Raw genomic sequence first — 13,100 nt, 5'->3', positions numbered from 1 at the left:
TTTTGTGGCCTTTTTGTTTTTAAGTGGCCTCCCCCTCCTGCTCCTCCCCATGCCCAGCTGCAGCTTCTCTGGCCCCACCTGGGCACCACCTGAAGGTGCCTCCTCCAGGCAGTTTTCATTTGTTCCCAGGAAGGATGAGCTGCTGCACCCACATCCCCACCAGCACCTCCACCTCACCTGCTCCAAAGAGTCGTTTGGCTTTGCTGGTTTTTGGTTTTTTTTTTTGGTTTTTTTTTGTAATCAGCCAGGCCACATGAACCCTTCCAGCTTGTTCATAGGAAACTTTACAACCCTATTTCCCACTTAAACTTAGAGAAACTAAATGCAAACCCGTTTAGTCTCACTTGTGCACAGAGAACCCCCTCTGCCACCTTCCCTTCCAGCCGGGTTTTATCCTGGATAAATATCCCTGCTGGTGCAGGGAGCAGCCCTTCCACCCCATCACCTCAACGCCTTCAAAGCCTCTGCAGCTGGAGGGAAAGGATCCTCTGCACCGGAGGGGACAAAAGGAGGCTGAGCCCAAGGGTGAAACAGAGAAATCCCGAGCGCTGGGGCTGAGCTGGGGGCTCCGGGGGGAGCACACGGGGAGGAGCCCGACGGCTGCCGGAGGGAAAACGGGAAAATAAAATCCTGTCATCTCCTGCCATCGTGTGGCCAGGGAAAGAGTAAATGATGCAAAATCCAGGGAAACACACGGGCTTGCTGCTCCTCTCGTTTATTCCGACTTTTTGGGTGGCACAGACCTTTATTGTCAAGTTCATGATTGCCTGAAACAGATATTTTATTAAGATGAACACTTTACAAATCGTTTATTTAAAAAGCTTGATTTCTTGGCTTAGAAGAACACCTTGAACACCTTCGTGGGCTCACAGGGGGCGTGGGGGAGAGAAGGAAGCAGTTCAAGCAGTTCAACTTTGCTTTGCTTTTTTTGTTTTTTTTTTTGTTTTGTTTTTTTTTTTTACTGAAAGAACTGAAAAACCTGGAGTACAAAAGCTGGTCCGAGGTGGTTCCTGCAAAGGGAACCTGCTCCCAAACAGGGATCCCAGCACTGGATGCCACCCCGAGGGGCAGGGTGGCTGAAGGCCCCAGGACAGTCCCTGCCAGGGGCATCCCTATCACCACAAGCCCTCAGCAGGCAGCACCCCAGGGCCCAAGCCCAGCTCCTGCAGCAGGCAGAGGGACCCACACTGCACCTCCTGAGCCTTCAGCCCTGGTGCAAGGGGCAGGAGGAACCCAGCCTGACAGCCCTGGGCTTGAGGAAACGTCAGAAATGCAACATTCATCTGCCACAGCCATCTCTGTCCTGCCCAGCACTGCTCCTTCCCCCTCTCCCTCCAGCCTACACCTCAGGAATCCCTCAGCTCACCAGGTTCTCCTCTCCAGCAGCACAGCTCCTGGCAGGGACACTCACAGAGGCACAGAGGATGTTTGAGAAGAAAGTCACTAAAATATTCCACCTGCCCTGCCCCCGAGGAGTGGTGTTCTCATCACACAGATTCCTGTTTCCTCGAGGTGTGAAGCCCAGCCTGGGGTGAGCCCAGAGCCCGGCAGCTGCCACTCTGCTCTGCTAAATAAAAACAAACCACAAGGACCTCGTGGTGAGAAGGTGGCCAAACACCAGGGAGAAATGCTGAGATTTCACATCCTGAAGGCACTTGACTGGAGGAGCACTGGTGTGAGCAGAGCTGAGACAGACTGGCTGGCTGGGAAAAGCAGGTGGGGGGCACAGAGAGCAGCCCCCCCCCCATGTTCAGAGGCAGAAGGTGGTTCTGTAAAGCTCCTGTAAGCTTTGGCTTCCCCCTGCTCCCTCCCCTGAGCGGGCAGCCAGAGATCAGAGGTGTCTGAGGTATGTGTGAGGTCCTGGGGTGGCCAGGTCCCAGCAGGGTGGTGCTGGGGGGGTTGCTGCTCTCTGGGGGAGGGCTGGGGGCTAAGCCTGCAGCCCCAGCAGGCGGGCAGTGTTGAGCACATCGTCCCTGGTCAGGTAGCAGCCGCAGAGCTGCCGGTACCCTGTGAACGCCTCCCTCCCGTGCAGCACCCGCCAGTTATCCACAAACAGGGCCTGGAGGAGGAAAGAAAGGGAATCAGAAGGAGGTCAGACACCACAGGCAGGGCCAGCACCCTCCAACAGGACAGGTCTCGCAGCTGCAGGTCCCTGGAGACCGGAGGAGGGAGCACGGGTGAGTGCGGCTCCCCCTGCTCGGCGCTGCCCGGCAGCAGGGGAGGCTGCAGCCAGATGCTGACAGGACCCAGCCCAGATGGTTCCAGAATTGGAACCATCCAATTAAGGGTCCTGAGGTCCCTTCTAACCCCTCACATTCTGTGGCTCCTCTGAGCCTGAATTAAACATTTTTAACACCCCCCCAGATGCAGCACAGGGCACCTTAAACAGCTGTGAAGAAGAAATCCACAGCACGGGCAGCTCACCTTAAGTATCCTCTCTGGTGGCACCCACCCTGCACACCCCCAGGAGCATTTCCCCCTCAGCAAAGCCACCCGAGGTCTCCTGATTTCCAGCCCACCTTGCCTGGCTTCAGCTTGACCCACAGCTCATTCTCTGGCCTCCTGAGCTCCGTGGTGAGGGTGCGGTGGGCAGCGTACCAGCGGTGCACCACGTCGTAAGGCACGGTGTTGATGACAGCACGGTCGTAGTTGTTGTACCTGACAGGAGAGGAGGGGTCAGAGACCACCCGGGGGGCACGGCCAGGCCTTCCCAGGGGAACTGGTCAGTATTTAGGGAGGCTGCAGGGGTTGTGTTGTGCTTCCTCTGGAAGTTGTCTCCTCCAGGAGAACGCAGAGCGCTGGAGGAAGGAGCAGTCGGCAGCCACATCTGGAACAGGGTTCTCCACGGGAGGATGTGCAAGGGGCAGGAGAGAGGGGTAGTGAGAATAAAGGCCTGAAACTGAGCTGGAGATTCAAAGGCAGCCCAGGTTTCCTTCTTTCAGAGAAGGGATGAATTCTCCTGTCCCACAAACGAGGGGAGAGGAGGGCAGGAGGATGGGAATGAAAAGCAAAAGCTTGGCACTGCCACTCCCCCTTGTAGTGGTGGTTCTGACACCCACCCTAAAGCAGAAAGGCCCAGGAGGAGCTGAGGAGCTTCTGGTTTCACCCCTGCCCCTAAAACACGTTGGTTTTTAATTCACAAAGATCTTCTGGAAAGCCATCCCCCCCTTGTCCTGCTGAGGTTACCTGATGAGATAAAGCTCGTTGTTCCAGGGGTAGACATTGAGGACAGGCCCCACCCCAATCATGTGGTTGTGACAGTCTCCCACATTCTCCACGTACTCGTGCTTCAAGGGCACCTTGCTGAGCAGCTCAAACTGCTCTGGGGCTTGCTGGAGAACCTGGGCTGCTGCATAGAAACCATCCACCAGCAGTGTCCTCCCACCTGTGCCCTCGTGCTTCAGGCAGTGGAACACTTGGATGCTGCAGGGGGGAAGAGAAAAAAGACCTTGGCTGCCTGTCCTCTGGGGAGAAGGTGCTCTGAACCCCCCACCCATTCTCCTCCAGGCTGTTCCCTGACAATTCCCCTTCTTGATGGAGATGAAAGCAGACCAAAACAACAACAAAAACAATGAAGTGTCCTGCACTTCACGTCCTGTGAGCCCCGACCTTCCCTGCTGCCTTTCCTGCTCCAGCTGCCTGTGAAACTTCCAGCCCAGAGGCTACAGCAGCAAAGCAGTTTGCAAAAGAGCCCCTGGGAACCAACACTGCAGCCACCAACTGCTTTTCCAAGCAGAGACAGGGCCGGGGGGGGATGGTTTCTGACTCCCTGCAGAGCTGCTCTGCTGCCAAAACACAAACCCCAAGGCCTCGGAGGGTTCCTGGGAGGCTGAATGCTCTCTGCCACCTTGGAGCCTGAGGAAGGGGAGAGCTGGCAGCCAGGCCCTTCCCTGCCCGCCTTCTGGAAGACTTACAAGTTGCAATTACAGGGGGAAAAAAAAACCAAACCAAAAATCCCTGTTGATCCCATCTGCACTTACCCACAGGGCTCCTGGAAGTAGGTGGTGTCGGTGTGGCGGTCCAGGGCCAGCTTGGTGTAGGCAGTGTCCCCCCGGGAGAAGTCAGAGGTGAAGTACCACATCCTGCCATAGATGGTCTCCCTGCAGGAGGCAGCAGGCAGGGATCAGAGTGCTGCAGGGATCACAGCACAGCCCCTCCAGCCCAGCTGCTGAGTAAATGGAAGCAGAGCAACTAAACCAGATCCATGGCATTGGCACACGGGGACACTGCTGCCTCCTCTAGCATTCAGTTCCCCTCTTTCCTTCCCAAAAGAGGGAGCCTGGCTTTCCCCCCACAAATACAAATGCAGATACCTTCTTTGTACCCCACACCACCCCAGTCAAATCAAGGACATGGGGAGCTGCCAGAGTGCAGCTCTGCTTGCACCCATCATGGGGTTACCTGAACATCCCTTTTCAGGGAGGCAGAAGGCAAGGGCAGAGAGTGCTGAGGGGCTACAGGCTGAGGGCATCTGAAGGGTCAAAAAAAGAGGTGGCTGGCTACTCCTTGAAGTGGGGGCCTTTCCCCTCATTTCTGTTTGGTGTCACTACAGAAACCCCTGGATAAACCCCAGGGCTCCAGGCCTGGCTTGCCATGCTGCTGACATGTTTCAAACAACACAGAAGAAACATCTCTCACTATTTTTTCCTCATCCAGAGCTACAAATTGTTTTTTTGGATGTGCCCCAGCTCCCAGGGCCAGGCTGCCCTCCTGACCTTCCAAGTCATAACAGGAAATGTCTCTCCCTGCACAGCTCAAGGCTTCCCAGACAGGCTCCTTCCTCCATTCACTCCTCTCCTCCACTACCCCCAAAGTCATCCCGAGCTCCCGAGGCATCCCTGGGACCTGCTGGCTCCAGGCTCTCTCCCTACAAAGGGGTTGGATCCCCAGGCTCCACCAGGGGAGTGCCCGGACACCTTCTGTTTGCTAACCAGCCCGGCCTGCCCAGCTGCAGGGGTCAGGGGGGCAGCACCTCTCTGAGCAGAGAGAAAACACCACTCTGCCCTCCAGGGCTGCTCTGCAAAGCCCCGGGGACCCCCCCAGGGCACCCCCTGACCTGATCAAGCTGATCCTTTTAGCCAGGATCTCCGTGTCCTCCTTGGTGGGCGCCACATTCTCGACGAAGGCGATGCCGTAGAGCAGGAAGTTCTGCAGGAATTCCTTCAGCCCCTCGTCTGTCTCCAGGAAGCTCTGGCAGTCGACGGAGGGGACCCGGGCCTGGTGGTAGATCTCAGCATTCCAGAGGATCCTGGGGTGCATCACCTGCTGCTTCTGCCCCTCGTAGCTGTTCCTCACCAGCCACTCCAGCCCGTAGCGCGTTACGTGCCCGTCCGGCCCTGCCAGGGGGACAGGGGGGACCTGCTCACCACTCCATGGATCCCACCACCACCCCAGGGCAGCCCTCACCCCATCAACACTGCCTCCTGGAGGGCTCTTTGCACTCTGATGGCACCCCAAAGTATTATGGGGTTAATGTCACCCCAAAGTATTATGGGGTTAAGGCCAAAAATGTCCTCGTTGGTGCCACAGCTCCAGGTTCAGAGCCAGGAGCTCCAGAGGGGGTGGGATTGGTTCCTCTGGAATCCCAGGAGGAACAAAGCAGGCCTGGAAATAAAGGGGAGCTATGAGGAAAGGAGGGAAGCAGCTGGGAAGCTGAGGAAGAAGGACAGCACATGGGAATTCTGATCCCACAGCAGACAGGACAAGGAAAAGGAACCTGACTGCTGCTTGGGCAGCTGTGATGTGTTCAGAGCCCAGGGAAACACCCAGTGAAGGAACACACAGACACTACACAGACAGACAGACAGACACAGACAGACAGACAGACAGACACAGACACAGCTCCCTGCACAGAGGCCTTGGGGAGCAGGGAAGCTGAGGGAGCTGGGGGTGTTGAGGCTGGAGAAGAGGAGGCTCAGGGGAGACCTCATCACTCTCTACAACTCCCTGAAAGGAGGTTGGAGCCAGGGGGGGTTGGGCTGATATCAGTGGGACAAGAGGGCACAGACTAAAGAATTTTTTCCTAATATCCAACCTAAACCTCCCCTGGCAGAGCTTCAGCTCTGCCAGGGGAGGTTTAGGTTGGATATTAGGAAAGGATTTCTTTCTGGAGAGGGTGCTCAGACACTGGAATGGGCTGCCCAGGGAAGGGGTGGATTCTCCATCCCTGGAGATATTTCAAAAGAGCCTGGATGTGGCACTCAGTGCCATGGGCTGGGAACCACGGGGGGAGTGGAGCAAGGGTTGGACTTGATGATCCCAGAGCTCCTTTCCAGCCCGAAGAACTCTGTGATTCAGTGAAGGCTGAGGTGTGTCCCAGCCCCAGGACAGCAGTGTCCCAGCAGTGTCCCCAGCAGTGTCCCAGCAGTGTCCCAACAATGTCCCCAGCAGTGTCCCCAACAATGTCCCAGCAGTGTCCCAACAATGTCCCCAGCAGTGTCCCCAGCAGTGTCCCAGCAGTGTCCCCAGCAATGTCCCAGCAGTGTCCCAGCAGTGTCCCCAGCAGTGTCCCCAGCAGTGTCCCCAGCAATGTCCCAGCAGTGTCCCAGCAGTGTCCCAGCAGTGTCCCCAGCAATGTCCCAGCAGTGTCCCAGCAGTGTCCCAGCAGTGTCCCAGCAATGTCCCAGCAGTGTCCCAGCAGTGTCCCAGCAGTGTCCCAGCAGTGTCCCCAACAATGTCCCAGCAGTGTCCCAGCAGTGTCCCCAGCAGTGTCCCCAACAATGTCCCAGCAATGTCCCCAGCAGTGTCCCCAGCAGTGTCCCAGCAGTGTCCCCAACAATGTCCCAGCAGTGTCCCCAACAATGTCCCAGCAGTGTCCCCAGCAATGTCCCCAGCAGTGTCCCCAGCAATGTCCCAGCAATGTCCCAGCAATGTCCCCAGCAATGTCCCAGCAGTGTCCCAGCAGTGTCCCAGCAGTGTCCCCAGCAGTGTCCCCAGCAATGTCCCCAGCAGTGTCCCCAGCAATGTCCCAGCAATGTCCCAGCAATGTCCCCAGCAATGTCCCAGCAGTGTCCCCAGCAGTGTCCCCAGCAGTGTCCCAGCAGTGTCCCCAGCCCACCCCTCCTCCCGCAGGGCTCCCGGGTTTCCCTCCCCCCGGGGGTGTCCCGGTGCTCACAGGTGAGGAAGAGGGTGGCCTCGTCCACCCGCACAGCTTTGGGCCTGATGTCCAGGTCGACAGAGGCGGTGTCGAGGCTGCGCTGGTGAGTTTTGGTGTTGTAGCAGGAGGCGGAGCGGCAGTGGTCCCGCAGCCACACGAAGTCCAAACGCATCAGCGTCTCCGCGTAGCGCAGCTCTGAGGGGCGGGGGCACCGTGAGGACCCCGCCCCAGCCCCGGCCACCTCGGGGGCTCCAGGGCAGGGGGAGGGACCCGGGACACGGCGGGGAGGGGTGGGATCAGGGGGGTTTGAGCTGGGAAAGGAAATGTAAGGATGAGACCCTCTGGTGTGAGGGTGCTGAGAGCCAGGGTGTCCCCAGCAGCTGCCCCATCCAGCCCTGGAGGTGCTGAGGGATCCGGGTGGGATGGGGCTTGGAGCAACCTGGGCTGGGGGGGAGTGAACACAGAGCCCCAGCAGGCACCCCTCTGACACAGGATGTTTCAGAGGGAAAAAAAACCCCACATCACTTCCGAGGAAGGAGGAGAGGAAAACCTCACTTCTGCAGGGAAATGGTGAAGGGAGGAGATTTAGGTTGGACATTAGGAAAAAATTTAATTTGAGGGTTGCCCAGGTTACCCCCAGGAGCTGTGGCTGCCCCATCCCTGGCAGTGTCCCATCCCAGGTTGGATGGGGTTGGAGCACCCTGGGCTGTGGGAGGGGTCCCTGCCCATGGCAGAGGTGGCACTGGGGGAGCTTTAGGGTCCCTCCCAACCCAAACCCTTCTATGAGCAGCACCCACACCCCCACACCCCCACCCCACACCCACCTAGATGGTCCCCGTGTAGCTGCCAGGCACACTTGAGGGGCTCTGGGGCAGAGTGGTGCCAGCGAGGAGCAGCCAGCAGGATCCTCCTGCCCCAGGGCAGCCCTGGGCACCTGGGTCTGGATGGGACCTGGAACAGCCAGGCCAGGCTCCTGCCCCACATCCTGGGTGCCTGGGGGAGAGAGAGGGGACAGGAGGAGGTGATGAGCTGTGCAGGTGTCACGTCCCAGTGCCCTGCACCACCCAGATCTACTGACACAGCAAGGGGAGGGGGAACTGGAGCAGAGTCACAACCTCCTGGCACCATCTGGGCATGAAACACAAGCACCGTGTGCCAGGGGGAGGGAATCCACTCCTAAGGCAGCACTGAGGGGTTGGGATTTTTTACCCACTCTACCCCAACCTGCAGGGAGGAGCTGGGAAGGGGAGGAAGGGAGGCAAGGGGGAGTCTTGCTGGCTTTGTGACCACCATGGAGCAGAGCAGAAAGGAACAAACGAGAGCCCAGGACCCATCAGGCCAAAGCAATTCCAGGGGAGACAAAACCCCAGCAGTGTCATCTGCTGCAGGGCTTGGATTTGCCTGGAGAGAGCTACGGGGCTGAGGGAAGCAGAGAAAAGTGACCTTGAGAAGCAAGAACCAGAGGGACCCAGCAAATAGGTCACTTCTGGAAGAAGTATGCAAAACAAGGAGGAGGAGGAGGATCCCTGGTTCTGCTGAAGGACATTGGGAGAGAAACCAACTGTGGTTGGTGTGATCTGAGAGGTGAGGAGAGGAATTGCCAGGGGAGGTTTGGAACAGCTCCTCCAGGCTCAAAGAGCAGAGAGCTGAGGTGTGCTGAGGCTCAGCCTGCGAGGCTGGGGAGGTCAGGCCTGACCCAGCTGGGGTTCACAGGGCTCTGCTGGGTGTCCCCGGGTCAGCCCCAGGCTGGGAAAGAATTTCTGATCCCAGACTTGGGATTTCCCTTCCCTTTCTTGTCTGAAGGGCAGGAGGTGCTGTGGCAGCCCAGCCTGCTCCTCCACTTCCCAGAGAGCTCAGAGATGGGGAACAACAAAAGCAGGAGAGGGGCCAGATTCCCACAGAACAACCTGCTGGGAAGGGGAACAAAAAACCCAAACACCACCAGCCCAGGCAGCCAGCTCTGGGGAAAGGAAAGTGGAAACCTCCTCATAAAGTGACAGCTAAAACACAACCCCAGCCCTCCAGAGGCTGCAGGGGGACTGGCTGCTCTGCAAAGCCCCAGCTTGGGGTCAGGAGTTGAGGTTTTGCTGCCCAGAGCAGGAGGGGAGGCACTGGGAGCTCCTGGCACTGCTCCCTCCCCCAAGCACCAGAGCTGGGAGAACACCCTCCAGCCCAGCTCTGGAGAGGGAGCACAGGGAAAAGCACCAGGCCAGGGCTGAGCTGCAAACTTCATAACTAAGTGCAGAAAACCCTGGGGAACCCCCAGTGCCCTTCTGGCTGAAAGAAAGGATTTAACTCCTGAAGCAAGCACTGCACCTCCCAGAGATGAGGAGTATCCAAGGGAAGAACAAGGACAGGCAGGAGGGAGGACTCCAGCTTGGCTCCTGGATCCCCAGGATCCCCACCAGGCTGGCAGAGGGGGAAGAGAAGGCAGCTTGTTGGGTATCCCCTCTGCCTGCAAATCCAGTGAGGAGGAGGTGGCCCCCAGCCCTGTTATCTCTCCCTCCACATGTCCCTTTTATCTCTGCCTCTTCCAGTATCAAAGTTACCAGGGAATGAGCCCAGGTAATGAATGGTGAGTGATCCAGATATTTAATCTCATCAGCCAGACCTCCTGCTCCTCTGCTGCTCTTGCTGGGGGCAGAGCCCAGCCAGCTGCCAGCCTGCAATTAAAGCTTTCCCAGAGAGGAGCTGAAAAAGAGGAGTCACATCTGGCTTTGTGTCTGCTCACCAGCTCCCTGCCCTCCCCAGCCCTCCCCCAGCTCACCTGAGCAGCAGCAAAACAGCAGCTGAGGGATCCTGAGACAAAAATTCCCTTGAAATGCAAGGAGAAGAGGAAGGAGACACTGAAGCACCCTGCAGGTGGATTTGGTAACGGGGGGAGGATGTGAAGCTCCTGAACCCTGGAGAGCTCTTGTGGAGCTCATCCAAGAGTCCCCAGGGGCAGGAGGGAAGCAGAAGGAGGCAGGGAACCCACACTGGGGGGGAGAGGGGACACAGAGCTGGAGGGAAAGGCAGAAAACTTGGAGGTTGAGTGGTTGGAGGAATTACCCCAAGTCTGGAGAGAACAGAACAGACCAGACAAGAGCTGTGTGGTGAGGGGAGGGGGCAGGCAGAGGGGCTTCTCCCCAGCTCCCTGGCTGCTGACACGAGGACCAGCTGAAGGAACCAGTGTTTGGGGGTTTTTTGAGCTCTCTGACAAAAAGCCACAGCTGCCACTTAGCAACTGAGCAGTTTCAGCAATGAAAATGTAGATGGAAGGAGAAAGAAACCACCCCAACCTCTGGGCAGCTTTCAGCCAGAATCTCCCAGTCTGGCAGAAGCCATCGAGCCCCTGCTCATCACCCCCTGGCAGCCATGGACAACAAATCCATGTGGAGGGTTCCCAAACCTTGGGTGTTGCCCTCACACCACCCCAGACCCCCCTGGTGCCAGCAAAGGTTTCTGCTCCCCAAGAAAGAGGAAAATGTCAGCAGCACCATGGGCTTTAAGGCTTCCAAAAGAGGGGGGGAAGCCCCCAGGGAAGGTCTCAGACCCCCAGGGGAGCTCCCAGAGCAGCAGTTAAAGGTTGCTGAGCCCCCCTCAGCTGGTCAATGCCAGCAGGGCTGAGCAAAGCCCCAGCCAGGGGACAGGGACAGGGGACAGAGCTCTGTTAGATCTCAGCTCTCAGGTTCCCCTTTCAGCTCTTCCCAGCACGGGATTTCAATTAAATTAAGGCTTAATCAAGACACCCCAGACACCACCTCACAGCTCCCTCACTGCCCTGGGAGCCCAGGGCTCACCCCAGTTTCACACCTGCAGCCAGACCCCCCCCTTCCTCATTTTCCCCACCTTCTCTTGGAGGTTTCTCCCCCCTCTCCACAGCAGAGGCTGCACAGACACAAACTCCAATCATTTATTTTTTTTTCCAGCAGAGCTGCCAACCCTGGTGGTGCTCATCCCCCCGGGACACTTCTTGCTGGAAACTCGAATTATTGACTCATTTCACCCCCCCACGCTGGGTCCTGCCCTGGCACTGAGGGGGTGGGGAGGGGGCAGCTCTCCCAGGCAGGGAGGATTTGGGGTTTTTTTTACCAGGGAAGAAAAAGAAACCCCAGCTCTGCCGCCGCCATCATCATCATCATCATCATCATCATCATCATCATCATCATCATCATCATCATCATCATCATCCCCACCACCAGGGGCTGCGGGGTTTGTGTTACCTGGGACGGTGCTGAGCCGGTGGGAAGGGTCCTGGGGATGGTCCTGGGAAGGGTCCTGGGATGGGTCCCGATGGGGTCTGTGTCGCTGGTCACCTCCCTGCACCCCAAAGCCCCGCTCCGAGGCTGCCACACACGGACCGAACCCCCTCCGGTCGGGATCTTCCCGGCCTTGAGGAAAAAAAACCAACAAACAAACCAAAAAAACCCCAAAATAAACCCAAAATAAATCCCAGATAAAACCCAAATAAACCAAATCCAACGGGAATGCAGGGAAAGCCACGTTGTATCCCGAGCCTGCAGCTCCCGGGTCCCTCCCTGACACGCCCGACACCGCCCGGCGCGGTACCAACCCCGGTACCGACCCCGGTACCCCCGGCACCGGGACCCCCCGCCCTCGGGCTCCCAGCCTCGGGCTCTGACCCACCTCGGCAGCTCCCCCCGGAGCTCGGACCCTCCCGAGCGGCTCTGCCGGGCCCCAACCCCGCGGGGCCGGACCGGGAGCGGTACCGGAGCCGCCTCGGGCCGCCCCGGGGCGGGGCCGCACCACCGAGAGCCGCCGGGCTGGGCTAGAGCGCCGCCCGCCATAGAGAGCGAGGCGGGGAGAGCGCCCGCGGCCACCGAGACGGGGCGGGAAGAGGAGCTGGGGGGGGCAGCCAGGGCCGGGCCAGCACCGAGCCCCGCGGGACAGGGTCAGAGCACCGGGCAGAGCACCGGGACCGAACCGGGCGGCAACGGGAGGCACGTGCGGGAGAGGCCCCGGCGGCTATCGAGAGCTGGGAGGCCGTGGTGTAGAGCGCCGCACGCACACACCATCGAGAGCCGGTCTGGCGGGTAGAGCGTCACCCGTACCATAGAGCTCTCCGTCTCCGGCGGGCCGGGGGAGGAGCGGAGTGGAGGAAAGCGGCTTCGTGCCGGGAGAATGTCCCCGAGGAGCTGCTGCCGCGGGACGGGCGGGACGGGCGGGCTGAGCCGCTCCCCGCGGGGCTCCATCGGCCCTCGGCGGCCTTGAGCCCAGAGCGCCGCAGGGCTCACCATAGAGAGGCGGCTGCGGCCTAGAGCGCCGCGCGGGGGCGCCGCCATGATGGAGGGGGGGGGGCACACGGGGGCGTTTGGGGGAAGCGGAGACGGGAGTGAGGGAGAAATGTCCCTTTGATTGTCCCAAAATCCCCGAAACAGCGCGGTGGGGGTGGGGGTGGGGCCGGGGGGGCAGTGGGGATGTGGGGTGCAGGGACGGGGATGGCGGCTGCAGACCCCCCACCCCATCCCCATTCCCCATCCCCAGAAGGTGCCCCCGGTCCCTTCCCCAACCCCAAAGTGTCCCGGACCCGTTCCCAACCCCGAGGGTGCCCAGGAACCCAACAGGAACCCCACCCAACCCAACAGGAATGACCCAACCCGACCAAAATCCCCCTTAGTGACCCAGCAGAACCCGACCTTAATGACCCAACCCAACCAAAATCCACCTTAATGACCCATCCCAACCTTCATGACCCAACCCAACACCAAAGACCCAACACAGTCCTTCCCAACAAGAATGATCCAATCCGACCCAATGACCCAACCCAACAGGACTGACCCAACCCCCCAATCTCAACCCCAATGACCCAACCCAACAGGACTGACCCCACCCCACCCACCAGGGACCTCAGGGTGCAGCAGGGTCAGAGGGAGAACCCAGAGGCTGAGGAGAGGAGGGGTCCCTGGGCTGGAGCTCTGGGTGCTGCTCCTGCCCTCCCCCTGAATCAAGGGGACCCCAACAACCCCATCCCCCGGGACATCCACCCCACAGCCACCCCAGG

General features: G+C 59.1%; 1 protein-coding gene across 2 annotated transcripts; it reads right to left on the bottom strand.

Annotated features, from left to right (window-relative positions):
* Nucleotides 1–763: 763 nt before the first annotated feature.
* Nucleotides 764–12,040, bottom strand: TMLHE (trimethyllysine hydroxylase, epsilon). 2 transcript variants are annotated; one of them, XM_071757872.1, is made up of 9 exons: nt 11,726–12,040; nt 11,302–11,469; nt 7,921–8,089; nt 7,115–7,291; nt 5,057–5,336; nt 3,981–4,100; nt 3,187–3,423; nt 2,520–2,658; nt 764–2,059 (listed from the first exon to the last, which is right to left on the bottom strand). In XM_071757872.1, exons 3-9 carry the CDS (start codon nt 8,078–8,080, stop codon nt 1,928–1,930), a joined length of 1,245 nt encoding a protein of 414 aa, XP_071613973.1. In that variant the 5' UTR covers nt 8,081–8,089; nt 11,302–11,469; nt 11,726–12,040; the 3' UTR covers nt 764–1,927. The 2 variants fall into 2 exon arrangements, with proteins under 2 accessions (XP_071613973.1, XP_071613972.1); XM_071757871.1 differs by lacking the exons at nt 11,302–11,469; nt 11,726–12,040 and adding an exon at nt 9,864–10,000.
* Nucleotides 12,041–13,100: the final 1,060 nt, after the last annotated feature.

Source organism: Heliangelus exortis, chromosome 14 (genome assembly GCF_036169615.1).
Source record: "Heliangelus exortis chromosome 14, bHelExo1.hap1, whole genome shotgun sequence".
NCBI lineage: Eukaryota > Metazoa > Chordata > Aves > Apodiformes > Trochilidae > Heliangelus > Heliangelus exortis.
Note: the sequence above shows the minus strand (reverse complement) of the source record. Positions and strands in the feature narration are given on the sequence as shown.

Coding starts and splice junctions, on each gene's coding strand:
- TMLHE (XM_071757872.1), bottom strand. CDS start 8,080: ATGTGGGGCAGGAGCCTGGCCTGGCTGTTCCAGGTCCCATCCAGACCC. Junction 5,337..7,114: donor GGCCACCCTCTTCCTCACCT/GTGAGCACCGGG, acceptor TCCCCCTGGCAG/GGCCGGACGGGCACGTAACG. Junction 3,424..3,980: donor TACTTCCAGGAGCCCTGTGG/GTAAGTGCAGAT, acceptor TCCCCCCTGCAG/CATCCAAGTGTTCCACTGCC.